Source organism: Notolabrus celidotus, chromosome 14 (genome assembly GCF_009762535.1).
Source record: "Notolabrus celidotus isolate fNotCel1 chromosome 14, fNotCel1.pri, whole genome shotgun sequence".
Classification (NCBI taxonomy): Eukaryota; Metazoa; Chordata; class Actinopteri; order Labriformes; family Labridae; genus Notolabrus; species Notolabrus celidotus.
Window position 1 is genome coordinate 676,054 of NC_048285.1, and position 21,712 is coordinate 697,765.

The 21,712-nt window shown below is 48.2% G+C and overlaps 3 protein-coding genes across 5 annotated transcripts in view; 1 reads left to right on the plus strand and 2 right to left on the minus strand.

The window, feature by feature from the left end:
* nf1a (neurofibromin 1a) overlaps positions 1–21,712 on the plus strand; it is a 75,553-nt gene that overhangs the window by 28,571 nt on the left and 25,270 nt on the right. The window contains exons 30-35 of one of the 2 annotated variants that reach the window (XM_034701824.1): positions 1,695–1,757; positions 4,040–4,198; positions 4,488–4,585; positions 4,677–4,823; positions 4,910–5,056; positions 6,531–6,641. In XM_034701824.1, the coding sequence (XP_034557715.1) occupies positions 1,695–1,757; positions 4,040–4,198; positions 4,488–4,585; positions 4,677–4,823; positions 4,910–5,056; positions 6,531–6,641 (725 nt within the window). The remainder of the gene's footprint in view (positions 1–1,694; positions 1,758–4,039; positions 4,199–4,487; positions 4,586–4,676; positions 4,824–4,909; positions 5,057–6,530; positions 6,642–21,712) is intronic. The other variant, XM_034701825.1, reaches the window with a different exon arrangement.
* omgb (oligodendrocyte myelin glycoprotein b) lies at positions 9,621–13,116 on the minus strand. The gene is made up of 3 exons (XM_034701832.1): positions 13,027–13,116; positions 12,022–12,234; positions 9,621–10,959 (listed from the first exon to the last, which is right to left on the minus strand). The coding sequence occupies exons 2-3, from the start codon at positions 12,222–12,224 to the stop codon at positions 9,990–9,992; spliced, it is 1,173 nt and encodes a 390-aa protein (XP_034557723.1). The 5' UTR covers positions 12,225–12,234; positions 13,027–13,116; the 3' UTR covers positions 9,621–9,989.
* Positions 16,526–21,281, minus strand: LOC117825862 (mucin-5AC-like). Of its 2 annotated transcripts, XM_034701828.1 has the most exons (3): positions 21,168–21,268; positions 18,241–19,434; positions 16,526–18,159 (listed from the first exon to the last, which is right to left on the minus strand). In XM_034701828.1, the coding sequence occupies exons 2-3, from the start codon at positions 19,403–19,405 to the stop codon at positions 17,972–17,974; spliced, it is 1,353 nt and encodes a 450-aa protein (XP_034557719.1). In that variant the 5' UTR covers positions 19,406–19,434; positions 21,168–21,268; the 3' UTR covers positions 16,526–17,971. The 2 variants fall into 2 exon arrangements, with proteins under 2 accessions (XP_034557719.1, XP_034557718.1); XM_034701827.1 differs by having other exon boundaries at positions 16,526–19,434; positions 21,168–21,281.

The following is a 21,712-nucleotide window of genomic DNA, read 5'->3' on the forward strand; positions in this document are numbered from 1 at the left end:
GTTTAAGCTGCATTCATCTTAAAGCTGGGGTTGGTAGTCAGATTTAGATCCACTTTTTGTTCTACTGGTTAAAATGATCTTTATGTCCTGATGGTAATCAATACATAATGTGTTCTTAAAAAGAGGTAAACAAAGCTGCTATCTACAGCCGGAGTAAACCTGGGAAAACACCAACCAATCCCTGCCATCAGGAGCCAAATGATGAAACCAATCAAATCCCGTCCTGCCGTTCTGCCCGCCTCCTGCAGAGCGTACATTTCCTGTTTGTTTGTGTTTTTAACTTTCACTATGAGAATGTTTTGGTGTTTTCTTACCGCTGAGTGAGACATGAGTTGACGTAGTGCAAAACACAAACCATGTCCTGAGGACTGGTTTGGAATCAGTCACCATCATATGATCGCCAATCAGGGGCGCTCATGCATGTGAGCGGGGGCGTCGTTTTGGAGGAGCTGTGAGGGGAGGGTGGGAGGGGTTAGACAGAGGAAATGCTACATTCAAATTCATGCTAGTTTTCCGTGACTACCAACCCTAGCTTTAAGAGAACAGAGTGACGCGGACTCATGGAGCCCGGAGAGGAGCTGCTCTCAGAGGGAAGACCTGATGCAGACTGGAGTCGGTCTTAGATCTGAGAGAGGAACACAGACTCACGTTAACAAACGTCTGAACCGCCCTGCGCTGCGTTCTTATAAACACTGATGAAGAGTGCGTGTAGAGCAAACGTTACAGCGACGGGACGGATGGTGGTCATATCATCCCCTCTGTGTTATTATAAACTGGGTCGTCAGTGCAGTGAGATAGGGTAGAACAAAAATATTAAGAATGAGAAAATAAATGTAGAATTACTAGAATGATTATGAAGACGCCAAAAAGTATTGATTATGATTCAAACCTCTTAGAGATGCACTGGGTATACATTGTCAAAAAAAGAACAGGTTGTCGTCCTGTAATCAAGAACTGAATTCTTCCTCTCTTATTGAACGACACGTGGACATCAGATCTGTGTTCACTCCTCTGTGATTCATTAACTGATCACATGCAGGAGAAATATCTCATCATGCAGAGAGAGCAGGTGATCTGTGAGTCCTCAGGATGCATCCAGGTGTGTTCAGGCCGTCAGCCGGTCTCTCCCTCAGCCGAACCATAGCACCAGGACTGTCCACCAGAGGGTGCTCTCATCTAAACTTAACACACACACACACACACACACACACACACACACACACACACACACAGTCTGAGTCAGCCTCACCTCCTGCTGCCTCGCCCTGCTACAGAAAGAGGAAGCTGCTCACACTCTGCTGATCGTGTTAGAGGCTTCTGATCACACAGGCTGCATCTTCTGTGTTTACATCTTTGATTTATCATCTCCACCTTTTGAGTTCTGAAACATACACTCTCACACACACACACACACACACATGCACACACACACACTGATGCAGTCTGCTGCTGTCACGCCAACTCATGCATGGGCACGCTTCACGTCCCCGAGCAGAAACGTTTCTAACGGCAGTTTTTGATTTCTGTGTTTTACTGGATGTGAGAGGTCGGCGCTGTTCAGTGTGTGCGTGCGCGTGTGTGTGTGTGTGTGTGTGTGTGTGTGTGTGTGTGTGCGTGTGTGTGTGTGTGTGTGTTAGTGTGTGTTTGTGTGTGTGTAGCCGGTGCTGTGACCATGATTGTGCTCTGTTCTGTAGGCTACTTGCCACTCTCTGCTGAATAAAGCAACAGTAAAAGAAAAAAAGGAAAACAAAAAAGCAGTAAGTTTGGAGATCTCTTTCAGACACTTTCCCCTCCTGAAGCAAAAAAGCTTTTTTTGCATTTTGTTCATTTTTTTGATTTTTGATTTCTTCATTTGGTTTTTGATTTGGTGGAAATGTTTTATTCTTGTTTCCATTTACAACTTTGTGTACAACCCCCCTCTGAAAATCATCGTACTAATATCGGCGCCATTTTAATGTATTTTCAATTAACAGGACCCTGTGGCATCCTCTGATCTGTTTCTTTCTGTTTGCACTCTGGAGACGTTTCCTCAGAACGTCTCTTCTTCTATAAATCACATGAGGATGAAACGTTCTGATGAACCGCGCTCTCTGTCATGGGTTGGTTTCTTTCTTTCTTGCCGTGTTAAGAAGAAAATCTTCTCCTGGAGACTTTCTTCGCTCAGCATCACTCGCTCTTAGACGTAGAGGAGGTCGTCTTCGGCATATCGATAGAGCATTCGATCTTTGCTTCTTAAAGCCTGTCTCTCCCTCTGGTCCTGATCCTCCGCCCGTACCAGCTCACAGTGATGAGACCATCCTCCTGTTAGATCTCATCATCACGCCTCACGCTGAAGAGACACAACCATGAGGTCCCAAAGAGTCTGCACGCTGTGTCAGACTACAATAAGATCTCAGATCTCAGAAGTCTCGTCTCTGATTGGTTCTAACTCAAACAGAAAGTGACGCAGCTTTCAGCCTCTCAGGGAACACATGGTTGTTAGTTTCTGATGATCTCAAAGTTTCGCTCTGAGTTCTAATAAACACAAACACATGGTGAAGTCTGACCCGACCTGCTGACAGTTCGTATTAAACAAAGAGGAGACGGCAGCATCAGATCAGGCTGAACTTTAACACCACAGAGACTCGACTAAAAGAACCACAGCCTTTAAAAACGCCAGAGGAGGGAACAGATCTTATTTCATTAATCTGCAGAAACATCGTCTTCATACGACGCTGGAGAAACTTCTGATCCTACAGGAGCTGTGAGGGTCTTTGCTGTCTCTGCTCTCGATGTGTGCACAGGTACAGGTAGCTCCAGCTGACACAGACGGCCTGAGTGTTCGGTCTAACCTCTGGACAGCAGCAGCGTCTCTCTCTGTGTTTAAACAGAAGAAGGTTCAGTTTGTAGGAACATGATAAACACACAGATCTGAAGATGTTCTTTGTGCCGACGCTCCAAACTCTCTGAGATGATCCTGAAACAGGTTTCTGTCGGAGGTTCAGAGGCTCAGGCTGAGAGCTGAGGAGGTCAGGGTGTCGATGGATGCAGACAGTCTTTAGCTTGAGCTCATTTACCCTCTTCATGAGTCCTTAGTGAGAGTTGCGATTATGGTTTAATATCTGATGACACACACACACGCACGCACACGCACACACACGCACACACGCACAGCAGATGGACTGAGAGAAGTGGGGTGTGTTTATGGAGCTCAGAGGATCCGGTTGTCTTCTTCCTGTGAGGCCTGGCGATGTCGATGTCCTCTCATGGAGACGGTGTCTACTGAGGAGGAAGTAACGCTTCATGCAGTTTCAGTCTGACACCGTGCACAGGTCTGTTGTGCTCATATCGCATCAGAGTAAAGATGTATGAACGTTATCAGGGCCGTGAACGTCATGAAAGTGAGAGGAAATCCTGCAGGAAGCAGCAGATGTCCATCTCAAAGTAATTACGTGAAAAGGGTCCTCTTAAAGACAGATCAGGTCTACAGGGATCAGAGGTTTCTCAGGAGCTCTCTGTGTCTCAGTGTAAAGACCAGGTCTGGTGGTCTGGATGAGGACAGACTGGATCTGCTGGTGTTGGATCGTTTCTTGCTCTGCTTTAACGATGGGACGCTCACCTGCTGCTTGGCTCCACCCCTCACAGCTCACCTGTCCTCTGCCTCTCTGTCTTTGGTTTTGTGATGACGTCAGTCTTCATCTTCACCGTCGGAGAGGAAATGCTCTGTTTCTCTCTCTCCGTCTCTTTTCTCTCTCTCGGGCTCTAACCAGACTGAGAAGCTTTCTGTCTCGGGTTACAGCCCAGGATGAAAAGTCTCCTCCTCCTCCTCCTCCTCCTCCTCCTCCTCCTCCTCCATCTCTCATGGCTTGCCTCTCTCTGCTCTGTCTCACATCTTTTATTTTCCCATCATCCTTTGCTCTCTGATGTCCTGATGATCAATATGTCCTCCTCCCTCTCCTCTCACCCGGCCCGCTGCTCAAACCTCTCTCTTCTGTTCCATCTTTCTTCATCCCTCCTGCGTCCTCCCCCGCTCCCTCCCCCTCCTCACCTCCTCACTCAGGTGGTGAGTCAGCGCTTCCCTCAGAACAGCATCGGCGCCGTGGGCAGCGCCATGTTCCTGAGATTCGTCAACCCCGCCATCGTGTCTCCGTACGAGGCCGGCATCCTGGACAAGAAGCCGCTTCCTCGGATCGAGCGAGGCCTGAAACTCATGTCCAAGGTGAGCAGAAAGACGCCGGACTGGTTCATGATTCTGGTCCTGAAACGTGTCCTCATAAACCTTTAAGCTCCTTCAGAACTAAAGACAGTTTCGGGGACTTCCTGGACGCCTGTGGCTGTTAGTCACGTCGTGTCCATAAACTTCTAAATGAAGCAGTTCAGATTATTCCTAGTGATGTATGTCCCCGCTGAATATGAAGGAGAAGTTCATGAGAGTGAGGGATGACAGGACTCTGTTAGAGGTGAAGAGGGGCTCAGATAATCAGCTTTGTTTTGGTCTCCACCTTCAGATCCTGCAGAGTATCGCCAACCACGTCCTGTTCACGAAAGAAGAACACATGAGGCCGTTTAACGACTTCGTCAAGAGCAACTTTGACGCAGCCCGGAGGTGAGAGGATGCTAACGATGCTAACCATGCTAACTTCCTGTCCTTGGCGTGTTTCCTGTCCGAGCTCATACGTGTGTTTCGTCCTCTGCAGGTTTTTCTTGGACATCGCCTCCGACTCGCCGCCCAGCGACTCCGTCAACCACAGCCTGTCCTTCATCAGCGACGGGAACGTGCTCGCTCTGCACCGCCTGCTGTGGAACAACCAGGAGCGGATCGGACAGTACCTGTCCAGCAACAGGTGAGCGGACCACCACGGAGGAGCACTCAGTCAGGGCTCATGTATGGTGACTTTGAGGACTTGATTTATGATGGTTTTACCTTCAGGGACCACAAGGCCGTCGGCAGGAGACCGTTCGATAAGATGGCGACCCTGCTGGCCTACCTGGGACCTCCGGAGCACAAACCTGTGGCGGACACACACTGGTCCAGTCTCAACCTGACCAGCTCCAAATTTGAGGAGTTCATGACCAGGTAGGACTCCTCTTCCTCTTCATCATCATCAGTTTGCAGCGTGAACAGAGTCTTCATGTTCTTTAGATCTGACCGTGAGAGAACTGGACTCAGGTGTGTTTGTGGAATCTGCAGAGAGGTCCAGCTGGATCCTTTATTAAAAGCTCGGAGAGAACTGGACTCAGGTGTGTTTGTGGAGTCTGCAGAGAGGTCCAGCTGGATCCTTTATTAAAAGCTCTGAGAGAACTGAACTCACGTGTGTTTGTGGAGTCTGTAGAGAGGTCCTGCTGGATCCTTTATTATTATATTTTCAAGTTATATTTCTGGGGCATTTCCACCTTTACTGAATAGGACAGCTGAAGAGAGACAGGACATGTGGGGAGTAGAGAGAGGGGGAAGACATGCAGTAAAGGGTTGTGGCTGGAAGCCAACGTACGACCTCTGCGATGAGGGGTATAGCCTCTGCATATAGGGTGCACGCTTAGACCGCTAGGCCAACGGCGCCCCTGGATCTTTTATTTCATGCTCTAAGAAAACTGGACTCAGGTGTGTTTGTGGAGTCTGCAGAGAGGTCCAGCTGGATCCTTTATTAAAAGCTCTGTGAGAACTGAACCCATGTGTGTTTGTGGAGTCTGTATAGAGATCCAGCTGGATCCTTTATTAAAAGCTCTGAGAGAACTGAACCCATGTCTGTTTGTGGAGTCTGCAGAGAGGTCCAGCTGGATCCTTTATTTCAAGCTCTAAGAAAACTGGACTCAGGTGTGTTTGTGGAGTCTGTATAGAGGTCCAGCTGGATCCTTTATTAAAAGCTCTGAGAGAACTGAACCCATGTCTGTTTTTGGAGTCTGTAGAGAGGTCCAGCTGGATCCTTTATTATTATATTTTAAAGTTGTATTTCTGGGGCATTTCCACCTTTACTGAATAGGACAGCTGAAGAGAGACAGGACATGTGGGGAGTAGAGAGAGGGGGAAGACATGCAGTAAAGGGTTGTGGCTGGAAGCGAACGTACGACCTCTGCGATGAGGGGTATAGCCTCTGCATATAGGGTGCACGCTTAGACCGCTAGGCCAACGGCGCCCCTGGATCTTTTATTTCAAGCTCTAAGAAAACTGGACTCAGGTGTGTTTGTGGAGTCTGCAGAGAGGTCCTGCTGGATCCTTTATTTCAACCTCTGAGAAGTTCTCCTCCTGAGTTTAGATCTGCTTCCTCTGATCTGATGAGGCGCTGCTGTCTGAAGAGTGTTCAGTTATTCTCTTCATGCGTCTCCTGACTCTCTGAAACATGATGCCCCTCCTGCTGCTGATACTCGGGGCCTCCACAGAGTCCTCGGCCCCTCTTTTTACACTGGTTCAGGGTTTTTATGAATGTGCTGCAGCATCAGTTAAATCCAGAGGACGGATTAAACATATCTTTATGATAAACAGTAGATAAACAATCTGACTCTAACCCGCCCTGATCTGATCCTGATCCTTGGCCCTCTGTTTTGTCTTGCAGGCATCAGGTCCACGAGAAGGAGGAGTTTAAAGCCTTAAAGACCCTCAACATTTTCTACCAGGCCGGAACATCCAAGACCGGGAACCCCGTCTTCTACTACGTGGCCCGGAGGTAGGACCTGAAGCCTCCTGATCCTTCTGAGATTGTGACTTTATCAAGTCTTATCCTCTGTTTTTATTCCCTCCTTCAGTTAAACACAGGTTAACTCAGACCCTGTGTAACACACAGCATGCTTTCAGGGTGAGGCAGCACCTCGTGTCATGGACGGATCAGGGTCTGCTGGGAGGATCAATCCTCTGATCTTAGTCTGAAAATGAAAACCTTTACAGTCCTTTACAGGGAGGCGTATTTAAGACTGTGAGGAGGGTTTGTCTTCCTGGTTCAGAGAGTCCATTGTTTTCCTGCAGGTTAGAGAGACTCCAGACCTCCTGATCCGAGCCAGACTACATATTAAAATGTGTCTCTTAAATCCTCCTCACAGACCGAGGCAGTGAACGCCTCTCTTAAAGACATCGCTCCTCCTCCTTGCGGGTTTCAAACCTCTTCCTCCGGCTCAGACGAGGCGGTCCGGACTTGATTCATGTAGTTTTGCAGGTTTTCTAATCAAGGACCTGGTTCGGCTCGGGCTGCTGATGTGTTTCCACATATCCTGTATTTTAAACATGTTCGTGGTCTCTGTGACGTCCTCCGTCTGTCCCTGAAGCCCTGTTTTGAAGCCGATCGTCGGCCATATTGGAAACGCTGAACTCAACCTAACTTCTGTGGAGCTAGTGTGAGGTAAAGAGGCTGGCCTTTAGCCTCCTCGCTAACAGCTACAGTGTTCCTGCCTGTCAATCAAGTCAGTCACGCCCTTATTTGGGCAAAACGCGTAATCTTGATATCTTCTAAGCTGCAGAGATATAATAAATCCCCCGTACAGTGTGTGCTGAGAGAGAAATGAGCAGTTTTCTGAGCCAGGCTGTAAACATGTTTATTTAAAGATCGTCTTCTTTGAATGGGTGTGTATGTGGTTTCTAGTGTTTCTGCAGCCAGCCTCTAGTGGACGCTCGATGAACTGCAGTTTTTAGCACTTCTGCATGGGCTTGATTTACAGTCACATCCCCTCTACCTCTACTCTGCCCCCTGCTGTTCATGTGCATACTGCATCTCTACAGTCAGACGCAGGGAACTCGTGTGCAAGAGGACCTGTAGTTAAAGCCAGTAGATCCCGGTCTGACGAGAGATCCAGATGCATCAGGTTAACTTAAAGCTGACATATCATGCAAAATGGACTTTTTAATGGTTCTCTACCTGAAATATGTTTCCCTGGCATGTCTACAAACCCCCCGAGAATGAAAAAAATCCATTCTGCCCCTGTTCTGATTTCTCCACCTTTCTGTAAATGTGTGTGAAACCAGCCGTTTCAGACTTCCGTGTTTTTGTTACGTAACAACAATATCCGGTCTGTAACGGAGTCAGAGCTCGGAGCTTGTTCAGCCCATAGACTGTATAAAATAATACTGAATCCCTCCTCTGTTTTTCATTACCTGCACACATGTGTGCTAACAAGGAGCTTAGGAGGGAGGCATGCTAGTTGTAGGCTGTCTTAATAAACACAAAGGTCGGTTTTACTCCCCACGTCTGCAGATTTGAAGATCTAGTGGATGATTTTTATTTATCATGGATAAGTGCTAGCGCTAATTAGCATAGCCACATAGCTATATGCTGTAGCTGTAGCTGTAGCTGTAGCTGTGTACCAAGACACACGTCGACATACTGACAAATAAAACAACAAGAAACACTAAATCTGTGACCAATCCTTCATAAAAGGTCCTGCTGCCTTTCTGGCAGAGGTCGGTTTTACTCCCCACGTCTGCAGATTTGAAGATATAGTGGATGATGTTTATTTATCATGGATAAGTGCTAGCGCTAGTTAGCATAGCCACATAGCTACATGTTCGTAGCTGTGTACCAAGACACACGTCTACATACTGATAAATAAAACAACAAGAAACACTAAATCTATGACCAATCCTTCAGAAAGGTCCTGCTACAGGCGCCTCTCCGTCAGGATCAGATTCAGATGGTTGAATTAACGCGATCTCTGAGCAGCCATGTATATTCAGCCAACATGTAAACATTAGATCAACGTGCTGGAGAGCAGAGGCACATCCACTTCCTGAGGGGGCGTGGTCAGAGAGAAAACAGAGTGTTCTGATGAGGAATGAAGAAGAGGACTTTTCAGGCAGACCAAAATCTGATTTCAAAGTGTTTTTTTGAGCATAAACTTTAAAGACATGTTTTGGGACCTCTTAGACCAATATATATTGATGAAAAAAGCGTGATATGTCACCTTTAAGGGTTGAACATGAAACTACGCTGGAACATTAGAGAGATCTTTATGTCGACCAGCTGGAGCTTACAGACGATGCTCAAACAGGTTCAAGTTTAATAGATTCACACAAAGAAGATCAGTCTCACCACCTTTATGATGCACCTTTATTCACATCCTCAGCGCTCTCTGCGTCACTGTGAGCTCATCATCTACAGACTGGAACAGGACTAACATTAGGTTATTGATCTGAAGAATCAGGAGATCCTGACAGATACTGTGACTCTAAACTTCAGATCCAAACTCTGAATCTGTTCTTTCAGGATCCCCCCCGCTCTCTCTCTCTGCTGACCGTCTGCTCTCTTTGTTTGTATTCAGAGTTTCAGGAAGAAGTTTAACATCAGACTCTTTAAAGACTCTGAGGAGAGAGGTTTGATTCTTTCTCTGCTCCATGTGTTCGTACCTGTCCTCTCCTCATGAAGCAGAGAGGTGAACTCAGTCTCAGTTAGACCTGCAGACCACCTGTAGACCACCAGTGAGTGATTCAATGACCTGCACGTACAAAAGGAGCACCAACGTTAAAAAATCTAAATATGAACTAAAGTTTCAGATTCAACTCGACTTACTGTCGATAACATCATCGACTGATTCTTTCTTAGGTTCACCTCTCTGACCTCCTCTCCTCCCATTCACCTGTTCCTCTCGTCTTCCTCTCCTCCCATTCACCTGTTCCTCCCCTCCTCCTCCCCTCCTCCTGCAGACAGGAACACCTCACCCACAGACCCTTGTTTTTGTGTAATAGCCCTTTATTGGCGTCTTCCTCGGGCTCTGGAATGTGATGCATATATTGATCATGTGTGATCTGAAGCACAAACATCACTAACATCACTACAGAGCGAAGCGCAGAGCGAAGCACAGAGCACAGGCTTTATACGGAGAGCGACAGAGGAACCAGAGATCTGTAGGTTTATAGATTTCATATCCGAGGAGATGATGACGTTGATGAAGATGAAGATGATGACGATGATGATGATGATGAAGGAGACAGAAGGCAGTAACAGTCGTATCAGTGTTTACAGAGGGTGGACATGGGGATGCTGTGGTCGTACATTCATAGTCCAGAGAGACCGGGTCAGAGCTGAGTCCAGTCAGAAGAAGAAGACCATGAAGGACACAGTCAGGAGAACAGTCTGAGTCTCCTCGCAGAGTCCTGATCCTTTATTCCTCGTGCTCGCCACTTTGGGCTTCCTGGTGGAGGAGCGCGGGCGAGTTGTTGTGCTTGTTCGAGTGGAGAAAGAGTCCAAACTGGAGGAAGGCGTCCAGACGAAGACCACGTGGTCGCTGGAGTCACTCGGTCCTCGTGTGCCCTGAAAGATCTCGGTCTCAAAGAGGGCGGACTTGGCCTGGTAGCTGGACGTGGCCTCTGCGGTCCGAACAGGCGACTGTCCGTCCCCCCGGCTGTCCACCCACAGCGGCGGCTCCGTGAACAGAGCAGAGTGCCACTCCCTCCCCGGGGTCGCCACGTGGGTCTGCCCACAGACCGGTCTGGTGTGACAGGGGCAGCCTAACACGGTGGCCCGGGTCTGCTCAGCCCACCTCAGGAGCTTGGTGATGTTCTCCTCCTCCTCACAGGCCCACGGGTTGTCCCCGAGCGTCATCAGCTCCAGACCCGCCAGCTTCTCGAAGACCCCGTCAGACAGCCAGGGGAAGCGGTTCGCATGCAGGTACAGCTGAGTCAGCCTGGGCAGCCGGTCCAGAGACCCCGGCAGGATCTGAGTCAGAAAGTTATGGGACAGGTCAATGCTCGCCAGGTGGTGCGGCATGTTGGTGGGCACGGTCCAGAAGCGGTTGTGGCTGAGGTTGAGCGTTTGGAGGCTCGGCAGTGTGTTGTTGATGAAGACCACCTTCTCCAGCTCGTTGTCCGACAGGTCCAGCACCCTCAGGTTCCAGTGGTACGCCGTGTCGTTCTTATCCAGAGAGCGGAGGTGGTTCCCCACGGCTCGGAGGTCCCACAGAGACTTGGGTAAGGACGGGGGCAGGCTCTCCAGGCGGTTGTAGGAAAGGTCCAGGGTTCGCAGGTGGGCATAGTGACTGAGCTGGGTGTCCAGATTCTGCAAGCTGTGGAAACAAAGAGGAACAGTCAGCAGGTTTGACGTGAATCCAGCATGACTGGTCTTTAAGTTAGAGGGTCTCTGCAGGTCCTGAAGGAGGAACCTGTCCCTGTGGCTACCAGAGAACAAGGGAGGGGCGGACTGAAGGGCATCTTTACTGTCAGCAGATCAGCTCAGTGATGGCAGCTACACAGCGTGTCTGTGCACAATCCTAAGTCCTGTCCCTTTGAGGAGCCCTGGTCTCTGTGAGGAGGTCTGGTCTCTGTGAGGAGCCCTGGTCCCTGTGAGGCGCCCTGGTCTCTGTCAGGAGCCCTGGTCTCTGTCAGGAGGTCTGTGTTTGAAGCAGAGTTTGTTGGTGACATCCTCCTGGTCTGTTTGTAGTCCAGAATGTATGACTGAAGACTTTGGTCGCATGAAAGGAAACTGTCAGGAAGAGGACTCTGAGAGACCTGCAGCCTGAGAGTGAAGCTCACATTAGACCAGACAGACGAGTCTCAGTCTGGGTGTCCCTCATCTGTGAGCTGAATCTGTAAGAATCTAAAACCTTTAGTGATTCTTCAGACTTCTTCTTACACTTTGACTCCCCCCTGAGTTTGTTTTGATGGTCTTCAGGAGGACTAGCTAACATCAAACCTTAGACCCTCTAAAGTCTGCCCCCCCCTCCTCATGCATGATAAAAACAGAGCTGAGAGCCTGAAGGGAAACTGGTCGACCTTGATCTCCCAGAGAACAGATGATCTGTTCTTCAAAGTTTAACTCTTCGTTAGTCCGGAGGAGGAGGTCCTTCACAGTCCGCTCTGACGCCCTCTCTCTGTGTTTATCATCCCTCCATCGCTCTGACTCCCTCTCTCTGTGTTTATCATCCCTCCATCGCTCTGACGAGACGCCAAGCCGCTCTCTGCTCTCTCCTCATGTCTGAGGCTGATCAGTATCTGGGACAGCTACATATTTTTAGCCCTCACGTCCTTCAAAGTACTGCAGTCGTTTTTAAAGAAAGCGGTCCTCCAAACAGAGACCAGAGACCAGGACGCACAGACGGTTCAGAGTCTGAGGTGAGTCAGAGTCGTACCTGTTAAAGGAGAGGTTCAGGAAGCGGATGTTGTGCTGCAGACCGGGCGGGAGCTTGGTCAGGCCTCTGGAGGAGCAGTCCACCACGCGGTGTCCTCGGCTGCAGATGCACACAGCAGGACAGATGCAGAGCACCAGAGGTCCCAGCAGACCCCACAGCAGCAGGAGGAGCAGGCAGAGCAGGGAAGCAGAGCAGGCCGGCATGGTGTGGACTCTGGAGGGGGGGAGAGGAGGGGAGAGGAGAGGAGAGGAGAGAAGAGGAGAGGAGAGGAACAGGTTGGAGAAAGTCTGAGTCTAACGGTCTTCCTCGTTGGTCCAGACGGATTTATCCGTGAGACAGAGAAAGACCAGCAAAAACTAAACACAGCATCCTGAAGACGTTTTAGTGTGACGCTCTGATGCTCCCCCACTGTTGGATCAGCTGCAGTAAAACTACCTGGTCCCACAGAGACCTGTCCTCTAACAGACCTCATCCTGAAGTGGTCAGGGTGAAGGATCTGATCCCTCTTAGAGCGTTCCTCCAACACCTGAAGTTTAAGTCTCTTTCATTCAAACAGATAATGTTAGCTCCGTGTAAACTTTGTGTTAGCTTTGTGTTAGCTTTGTGTTAGCTTCTTGTTAGCTCTGTGTTAGCTCTGTTAACTCTGTGTTAGCTTTTTGTTAGCTTTGTGTTAGCTTCGTGTTAGCTCTGTTAACTCCATGTTAGCTTTGTGTTAGCTTTGTGTGAGCTCTGTTAGCTTTGTGTTAGCTTTGTGTTAGCTTTGTGTTAACTTCCTGTTAGCTTCCTGTTAGCTCCTTGTTAGCTCTGTGTTAGCTTTGTGTTAGCTTTGTGTTAGCTCTGTGTTAGCTTTGGGTGAGCTCTGTGTTAGCTCCGTGTTAGCCTTGTATTCAGAGATGTTGTGCCTGCTTGCTAACGGTGCAGCAGTGAGTGTGCCTGGATGCTTGTCGTGGCGTTCAGTCGGAGTAAAGACTGTTGAAGCTCGTTGTAGTTTCAGTCCGTTGTCACCTCGACTCTGAGAGAACGTAACGACCGCGATGAAGTTCTCATTCAGGACTCTCTGGCTGCAGTTTACAGGACTCAGCAGGGTCTAGAAACGTGGACTCGTGGTGCTGGTGAGACTCTCACATGAAGCGAGCCGCCCGCTCAGCGGATGTAAATCTGTTCTGCTGCTCTCCATGCTCCTGTCTTTGGGAGTCCTGGTCTCGGTCCTGACCATGAAGCTGAGACCTGGTCTATGTCCCGACCATGAAGCTAAGTCCTGGTAAAGCTCATGACGTGCTCACGTTGTCAGGACTCCTCTGCCCCCCCTGCAGGGTCTCTGTTTTGCATTAAGACCCTGACAGGGATCAGTGTGTGTTTATGAAGGAGGAGTTAAAGGGCATGCAGCCCTTGCTGTGTGTGTGCGTGTGTGCGTGTGTGTGTGTGTGTGTGTGTGTGTGTGTGTGTGTGTGTGACCTGCAGTGTGATGACGGTGAAAGTCAACCCCTCTCCTCAGACCTCCTGTCCTGCTCTAAAGAGGGACAGCTCCTGGTGCAGACCTGGTGCCAGCCGGCTTGAAGCTCTGGCAGCGGGCCGGACTCAGAGTGCTGCAGTGAGTCTGGATTCATGCAGGACCGTGTGTGTCTGCTCTGAGGAGAGGAGGTCTGTGTGTGTGAGTGTTTCCAGAGACGTCCTCGCTCTGCTGCGTCGTGTGGGACGATGATGAAGGAGGCTGTCTCTGATCACTTCCTCTGTGTTTTTGTGAATCTGGTCTCTGTGAGTCCCTGTGAGTCTCTGTGAGTCTCTGTGAGTCTCTCTAAGTCTCTGTGGACTCTAAAGTCTGCATAGTAACAGGGCAGGAGGATCTACCTGCAGTAAAGGATCCACCTTTAGATTCCTATCAGCTGTATCTAGGTCATACATCTTTTCTTCCTCTTCGAATCACTCACCTCATCCTCCTCAGAGTCGCTCTGTCATCTCGTCTCCTGGCGTCTCCTCCTGCAGCTGGTCCCTCGCACTGATTGGACAGTTGAAGGGTTCAGGTTTAATTCTCCGCCCGGGCTGGAAGTTGTGGCGTTGCACTGAACATGTTTCCGCTGAGAGGCGGCCCCCGTCCTGCTCGCTGCTCTGCAGCCTCCCGATGCAGCTCCAGGTCTGGATCGGGAGGAGGAGAGAGAGGGAGAGAAAGGGAGGGAGAGGGAGGGAGGGAGGGAGGGAGAGGGAGATGGAGAGAGAGGGAGGGAGAGGGAGGGAGGGAGGGAGGGAGAGGGAGAGGGAGATGGAGGGAGGGAGGGAGAGGGAGGGAGGGAGGGAGAGAGAGGGGAAGAGAGAGAGAGAGAGGGAGGGAGAGAGAGAGAGGGAGAGGGAGAGAAAAGGAGAGGAGAGCTGCAGCAGAGAGCTAACCCACTCTGCTGCTGATGAAGCAAGCTAACCCTTCAGTGTGTGTGCGTGTGTGTGTGTGTCTGTGTGTGTGTGTGTCTCTGTGCGTGTGTGTGTGTGTGTGTGTGTGTGTGTGTGTGCGTGTGTGCTGACTACAGCATGCCTCAGAGGAGCTCGCTCTCTCTCTCTCTCTCTCCCTCCCTCCCTCCCTTCTTTTCTCCCTCTCTATGTTAGCACTGAATAAATGGTCCTCAGAGGATGATCTCTAATTATCCTCCCTCTCTCTCTCTCTCTCTCTCTCTCTCTCTCTCTCTCTCTCTCTCTCTCCCTCTCTTTCTCTTCCTAGTGTTTAGTGGACTCGGGTCTTGCGTCTCTGTTTGAGTCTCACAGTGAGGTGCTGATGATTTAGTCCCCCTGTTATCGGCGGTGTTAAACTTGATGGCGTGTTTACGGCGTGTTTATGGCGCTCTCTGGAGCGATGTGTGCGTGGGGCTCATATCAGCGAGCTGTTCTCTGACAGGTGGAGTCTCAGAGGAGAAGCAAACCGTCCTCCTGTGTGATTAAAGTTTAAAAGTAGAGCGGTCTGAACCCACGGCCCGGGACTAGTTCACCAGGAGGCCCGGGACCAGTTCACCTGGCGGCTCACCTGCTGTCACGTGTTGTCGTCAGTCGGAGCTCAGAACGAGGTGTTAAAGTTTTCCTTTCTTTAAATGATGATGAGGAGGGAACGAGGTAGTGAAGGTGTTGATGATATTAAACACCAGCATCTCTAGTATCCCAGCATGCTCATCAGACCTGAATGCAGAGCGTCAGCTTGGCTGTAGCGCCATCTGCTGGATAACAAAGTGTAGCACATTAAAGTGAGCCTCTCTGTGTTTCACTGGTTGCAGCGTTATTTAAGACGCTTCCACTTTAGAATGAACAAAGGTTTCAACAGTGCGTCTCACTCGCTGCATTATACAGTACGTTTATATTAAGGCTCAAAGTGATGCATAATTAGGGGGCGTGGTCTCTTTGAGTGACAGGTGGGAGCTGCTGGCGGTCTGTAGGTGTCCCCTCAGCTCCTTCCTGTCATGTTCACGTGGCTACAGATCAGTATGGACTTCCTGCAGAGTCCTACAGACCTGACTCTTTACCTCAGAGCGCTCTCTGTCTCTGTTCTACGTGAGCGAAGTGAAGCTTCATCCTTCTGTCAGCTTCCTGCAGTGATGTCACTTTAACCATCGACCATCGCAGCTTCAAACTGAGGAGAGCTTTATGGCACAAACAGCAATAACAGGGTGTAAATGGACGTGTGACTGTCTCTGGTTACTGATCAGATTGATTGATGTTGGCTAACACAGCTTGAGCTCACGGTTTTTAAACTCTGGTGACCTCCTGATGAGGTTACTTCAGGTCACCTTCAAACCAAAGAAGAAGAAGAAGAACATATAAGTGTTAAACGGTGACGGGTCAGACAGTTTAAGTTTATATTTTAATGTGCGTGTCCTGGTTTGTATGATGAAGGTGTTTATACGTGACTGAGGGGTTTAACCCTTCGTTTGTCTCACTAACGGGATGAATCAGAGGAATCAGAGGGCTCGGGTGTGAAGCTGGAACATGAGAGTGAAATGACTCGAACGCTGACTTTAAAAACCGCGTGTTGTTGTATTTATGCATCAGTCCTTCCTCAGGTAACCAGTGAACATGCAGCTGGAGAACCGTCACAGGAAGTCGGTTTGTTTTCAGTGTGACATCCAAAACCCACAACCACAACGGCCCCAAACACCGGAAACCCACCTCGCTGGTTTCTACCTCAGAGTTTGAATTCCTTCAAAGGAAACAAACATAGAGATAAATATAATACACACACACAAACACATTCACATCCAGAGAAACTTTAACACAAGCTCAATGAGGAGGATTGTTACAAACTCAGAGACACAAGGTGAGCAGTTTAATATACTGCTCTGCTCATGTGCTGCGACCTGGATCTAAACCACCTCACCTCTCTGCTTCAGCTCTGTGGATTCGAAAAACAACATTCATTCACACTTTCAACAAAAACTCACAACAACAATGTTAAATGTTCTCTGAGTAGAGGAAGTGTCAGGATTTCACTCTTCTCTTGATGACTCACCTGTGGTTGAAAGGACGACCTCCATGGTCTTTTTGAAAACCTGTATTAACATTAAACACGTGAACAGAGCTGATGGAGGACTCTGATACTGAAGCTTCATCTACATGAGCTCGAGATCTTTATTTACTTTAATGCAGTCACAGATTTTACACTCTCATCTGTTAGAGACACAAATATGACTCAGCACTTTTCTCAAAGCAGTTTTTAATACAATCTGAACACCACAAGACTTAGAAAGACCAAAGACCGACCCCCCTCACATCCAGAGAAGAATCTCTGTTTACAAACTAAACCAGATCCCTGTTCATGAAATGTCCTGTCATGCTCCTGCAGGAGAAAAACAAACTGTGAGGAGAGCCGGAGCAGCTTTAGCTTCATCTATTGACAGCTGTAGGTGCTCTCAGCGCTAACTGAGGCCAAAATACGTTAGCTAGATTAGCATTACAAGCGAAGTAGACTATTTAAAACTCTTACTGCTTGAATGAAGCCAGCCACGCTAACATCGTGTGTTCACAGTAAGAGAGAGGACAATCAAGCAGAAACCTCCTGTGTTTAAAATGAAGACCACACAAAAAACTGCAGTTCCTCAAATGTCCACACAAGGCTGTGTCCAAAAGTCCAGGAATCCCCATCAACGCCGTTTTTAAAGGACATCATCACCGCAGAATAAACAGCTGCAGTCTCGTGGAGACGTAACTGACTCCGTACAGTCCGAGGTCCAATTATGGCATCAGTCAGTTTGTTAGTTCCTGTTTGCTACTGGAGAGAGTGCTCCTATTGGCTGTTAACATGTGTTCATGACATCATTCATCTCTTTTGAAAGCTCCGGTTAATATTAAACATGTTGGATTTTATCTGGACACCAAGAAGGAAGAGAATGACCTTTATGACCTCCTCACACTAAATAATTTAAACTCTCTCGACTCCATGACATAAAATACGTTCGCTACGGTTTCACCAAAATAATCTCAAACTGCTGCAAAGACAAAAACCACTTAAAGCAAAGCTCTATTTGTTTTTAAAGCGTCACATCCTTCTGCTTCTATTCCTGCGAGCCCTCTGTGTGGGTCTCCCTTCCTAACGTGGTATTAGTTTCATGAAACAGCTTGGTCTGAGTGAGACCTCATAGATTGGAGAGGATTGGCTGATTATAATTCAGGACAGCATGAAGCAGAAGCAGTCGTATGACTCACGCTCCATGCATCACAGATTTGAGGATCTGAAAATGACAAAGTGTTGTCTTCAGTCGGTGAGGATTCATCTGTCCTGAGAGGAAAGGTTGTTCTTCTGAGGGATATTTACAGTAGATATTTCTGTGCTGTGTTGCGTTGCTGTAGAAACGCAGATAAATACCACTTCTCTTTTGATTTCCTCAAACTGTTCGTCAACTTCCTGTGTTTGCACTCACACTTGTTGCCGTTAGAAACCAGAAAGGATGAGGCACTGAGGGATGTCGATGAAGTTCATTCAAGGTTACCCGAGTCCATTACTCTGTTGTCCTGGAGCACCTTCCACATCTCCTGCTGGAGGGGCTGGACGCACAGAGACGTCCTTGATGAGCTTTGCTTCCTCTGAGTTGTTGTTTGTGGTCAGTGCGTCGCTGCTTTGTGAAGAGGACTCGGTCTCTTGAGCGTCTCCGGAGCCCTTTGTCTCTGGAGTGTCTCTGGAGTCCTTCGTCACTGGAGCATCTCTGGAGTCCTTCGTCTCTGGAGCGTCTCCGGAGCCCTTTGTCTCTGGAGCATCTCTGGAGTCCTTCGTCTCTGGAGCATCTCTGGAGTCCTTCGTCTCTGGAGCATCTCTGGAGTCCTTCGTCTCTGGAGCATCTCTGGAGTCCTTCGTCTCTGGAGCGTCTCCGGAGCTCTTCATCTCTGCAGTGACTCCAGCCGTCCCGTTGCTTTCTTTCACACCGTTCCCCTCCACCTCTCGCCCGAACATGCGGCCTTGGTTCTTACCTCCAAACGTAGAGCCCGGCGTCAGGTCTTCCATTTCCTCCTCTGTCTCCTGGAGCAAAGACAGCCTCTTGGACAACCTCTGAGGCAGGAAGCTGGACAGGGAAATGCGGTTGGATGACCTGAGTTCCACTTGGCCGTTGTCAGCGCCTCCTTCTAGAAAAGGCGAAGGCCCGGCCCAGTCTGCGGTCGTGGTCTGCTGCTTCTTCAGCTTCCGTTTCTTTAAGTAGATTATCAGGAACCCGACCATCATCAGAACCAGGGATCCACCGATGATCCAGGCCACTACCTGACTGTTGCCTGATGGCTTCTTTGGAGGATCTTGTTCTTTCTTGGTCTTGATAGTGGTCGGGGGGATGAACGGTGGTTTTGTGGTTGCCTTTGAAGTTTTAAAGGCACCAGTGGACTCTGTAGCTGGTCTCATACTCTTAGACTCTGTAGGTGTGGTTGGGTTAGGGTTAGTAGACCTTAGATCCACAGTGGTGGATGAATGGTTGGTGTTATCTCTGCTGGTTTGGGAAGTTGATGTGTTCCCTGTGTCTTGGCTTCGGGTGGAGCTGCTGAGGGTTGATGGTACTCCTGAAGTCCTGGTCTGGTTGCTGGTTTGGCTGGTCCCCGTTGTTGTTGCTTGTGTCCCTGTCTCTCTGCCGAGCGTTGAGTTTGGCGGAGATGTTTGGGGTTCGGTTGCTGTAGTAGGAGCGTTTGGTGGAAGAGTCTTGGTGGGTGCAGTTTGCAGTGAAGGTGTAGCACTTGGTTGTGTCAGGTTTTTGTCCCTCATGGTTGGCTGTGTGACGTTGAGACCAGAGATCCCTGAAGGTGGATCCGAGCTGGATGATTTCTGTGCTGCTGTCTGGATGTGGATCATCACATCAGTGACGTTAGGATTCTGGCTGGCTGTCACGGCGCTGCTCGCCCTCAGTGGAAGCAGCAGCATAAATATGAAGCAACAGAAACTCATCGTGTCCTTCGTCCTCCGCCCGGTCTGAGCTGCAGAAACAGAGGAAACATTCTGTAAGAGATGAGCCGCATAAAGAGAACCACAGTTCTCTGATGAAGACACAGTTTGAGGAAGTTTGGATAGAGTTGTGAAATGTATCGCGTGTTTCATCACTTCCTCATATTCAACTGTAAATAGACATATCTTTAAAATCTGCAGCAAAAAACAACAGATGCTTCAATCTCTATCAGAGAATCACTTTCACAACCGCTCAACTCCAAAATATCAGAGATACCAGAGCCACACTCATCTAATACCCCACCAAAAAATATCCCAATACAGGCTCATTAAAGATCCCAATACAGGCTCATTATAGATCCCAATACAGGCTGATTATAGATCCCAATACAGGCTGATTATAGATCCCAATACAGGCTGATTATAGATCCCAATACAGGCTCATTATAGATCCCAATACAGGCTCATTATAGATCCAAATACAGGCTCATTATAGATCCCAATACAGGCTCATTATAGATCCCAATACAGGCTGATTATAGATCCCAATACAGGCTGATTATAGATCCCAATACAGGCTGATTATAGATCCCAATACAGGCTGATTATAGATCCCAATACAGGCTCATTATGGATCCCAATACAGGCTCATTATAGATCCCAATACAGGCTGATTATAGATCCCAATACAGGCTGATTATAGATCCCAATACAGGCTCATTAAAGTTTCCAATACAGGCTGATTATAGATCCCAATACAGGCTCATTAAAGATTCCAATACAGGCTCATTATAGATCCCAATACAGGCTCATTATAGATTCCAATACAGGCTCATTATAGATTCCAATACAGGCTGATTAAAGATTCCAATACAGGCTGATTATAGATCCCAATACAGGCTGATTATAGATCCCAATACAGGCTGATTATAGATCCCAATACAGGCTGATTATAGATCCCAATACAGGCTCATTATAGATTCCAATACAGGCTGATTATAGATCCCAATACAGGCTCATTATAGATTCCAATACAGGCTCATTATAGATTCCAATACAGGCTCATTATAGATTCCAATACAGGCTCATTATAGATCCCAATACAGGCTGATTATAGATTCCAATACAGGCTCATTATAGATCCCAATACAGGCTGATTATAGATCCCAATACAGGCTGATTATAGATCCCAATACAGGCTCATTATAGATCCCAATGCAGGCTCATTATAGATTTATATTTGTTGGTGTGTTATTTTTTTAGATGCAGTGAATATTCTCAAATATTTTGTTTATATTTTCTAACCTTCTCTCACAATCTGTCCTCACAAAGTTCCTCCAGAGTTTCTTCTTAACTGTGTTTTACTGGCTCAGCTTGAACTGTAGGCCACGCTTCTCAACACTGCCCCCATTGTTTCCAGTGGTACTGCATGTTTGGTCTGTATCTGTGAGCTCCCATTAAACGGGCAGAGATAATGGTGAAGGGTTTTAAACATAAAGCATTAATGAGCCTTTTGCCTTATTCAGCAGCTGTGCAGAGTCATGTTCCGTCAGTGAACCAGTCTTAATCAGTTATCACCTCATTACCATCGTCTGTTATAAACATACTCTAAGTTATGGAGCTCATCTCAGATGTTAGTCGTCTGCATGAAGAAAGCTTTTGTCTGCAGATGTTGCGTAAGCTTTTTGTCTCAGCATCAATCCAAAGCCCTCTGTGTTTAAAGTGAACATCAGGTTTAAGTCTTCAGTCTCTAAAGTCTACTCACCGACTCTTCAGATGTCTGTGACCGTTCGTTGAGCTGTTTCAGAGGGGCAGGTGCAGGGTCATGTGTCGCTGCCTGCTGGTGGTACGTCCTTTGAATGAAAGCAGGAACTAAAGGCATGAAGGCTTCTCTCTGCTGAAGTGTTGAGACACAGTCTTGCCTCACTTACAGGAAATGTGTCATGTGAAACTGACAACAACGCGGCTCTCTCAGCCCGACGTGCTAAACATAGTTCACCTTTCACAAACCTCTGAAACGAACAGAATTAAACTCCTTGAACGGCTCAGAAGAGACAAACGGACACTTCAGAGTGACTCAATGTCTGACTGCGTTACAGAAAGGATCCCTACGAGTACACCAGACCCCTTTAACAACAGTCATTCATCTGGGAGTTTGTGCTCTACCTCAGTCTGATCCACCACAGAGTTTATTACTCAGATAACACTGACGCGTCTGCTCCGACACAGAGTCCATGCAGATTAACCTGGGTCTGATTCAGGCACACCTACAGGCCGAAGTATTTCTCTTGGATTAGAAACCCCTAAAAC

Bases quoted from the DNA above. Each gene is read 5' to 3' on its own strand.
- omgb (XM_034701832.1), bottom strand. From the start codon at position 12,224: ATGCCGGCCTGCTCTGCTTCCCTGCTCTGCCTGCTCCTCCTGCTGCTG. The intron at 10,960-12,021 runs GTACGACTCTGA...TTGTTTCCACAG, and splicing joins CTGAACCTCTCCTTTAACAG to CTTGCAGAATCTGGACACCC.
- LOC117825862 (XM_034701827.1), bottom strand. From the start codon at position 19,405: ATGAGTTTCTGTTGCTTCATATTTATGCTGCTGCTTCCACTGAGGGCG.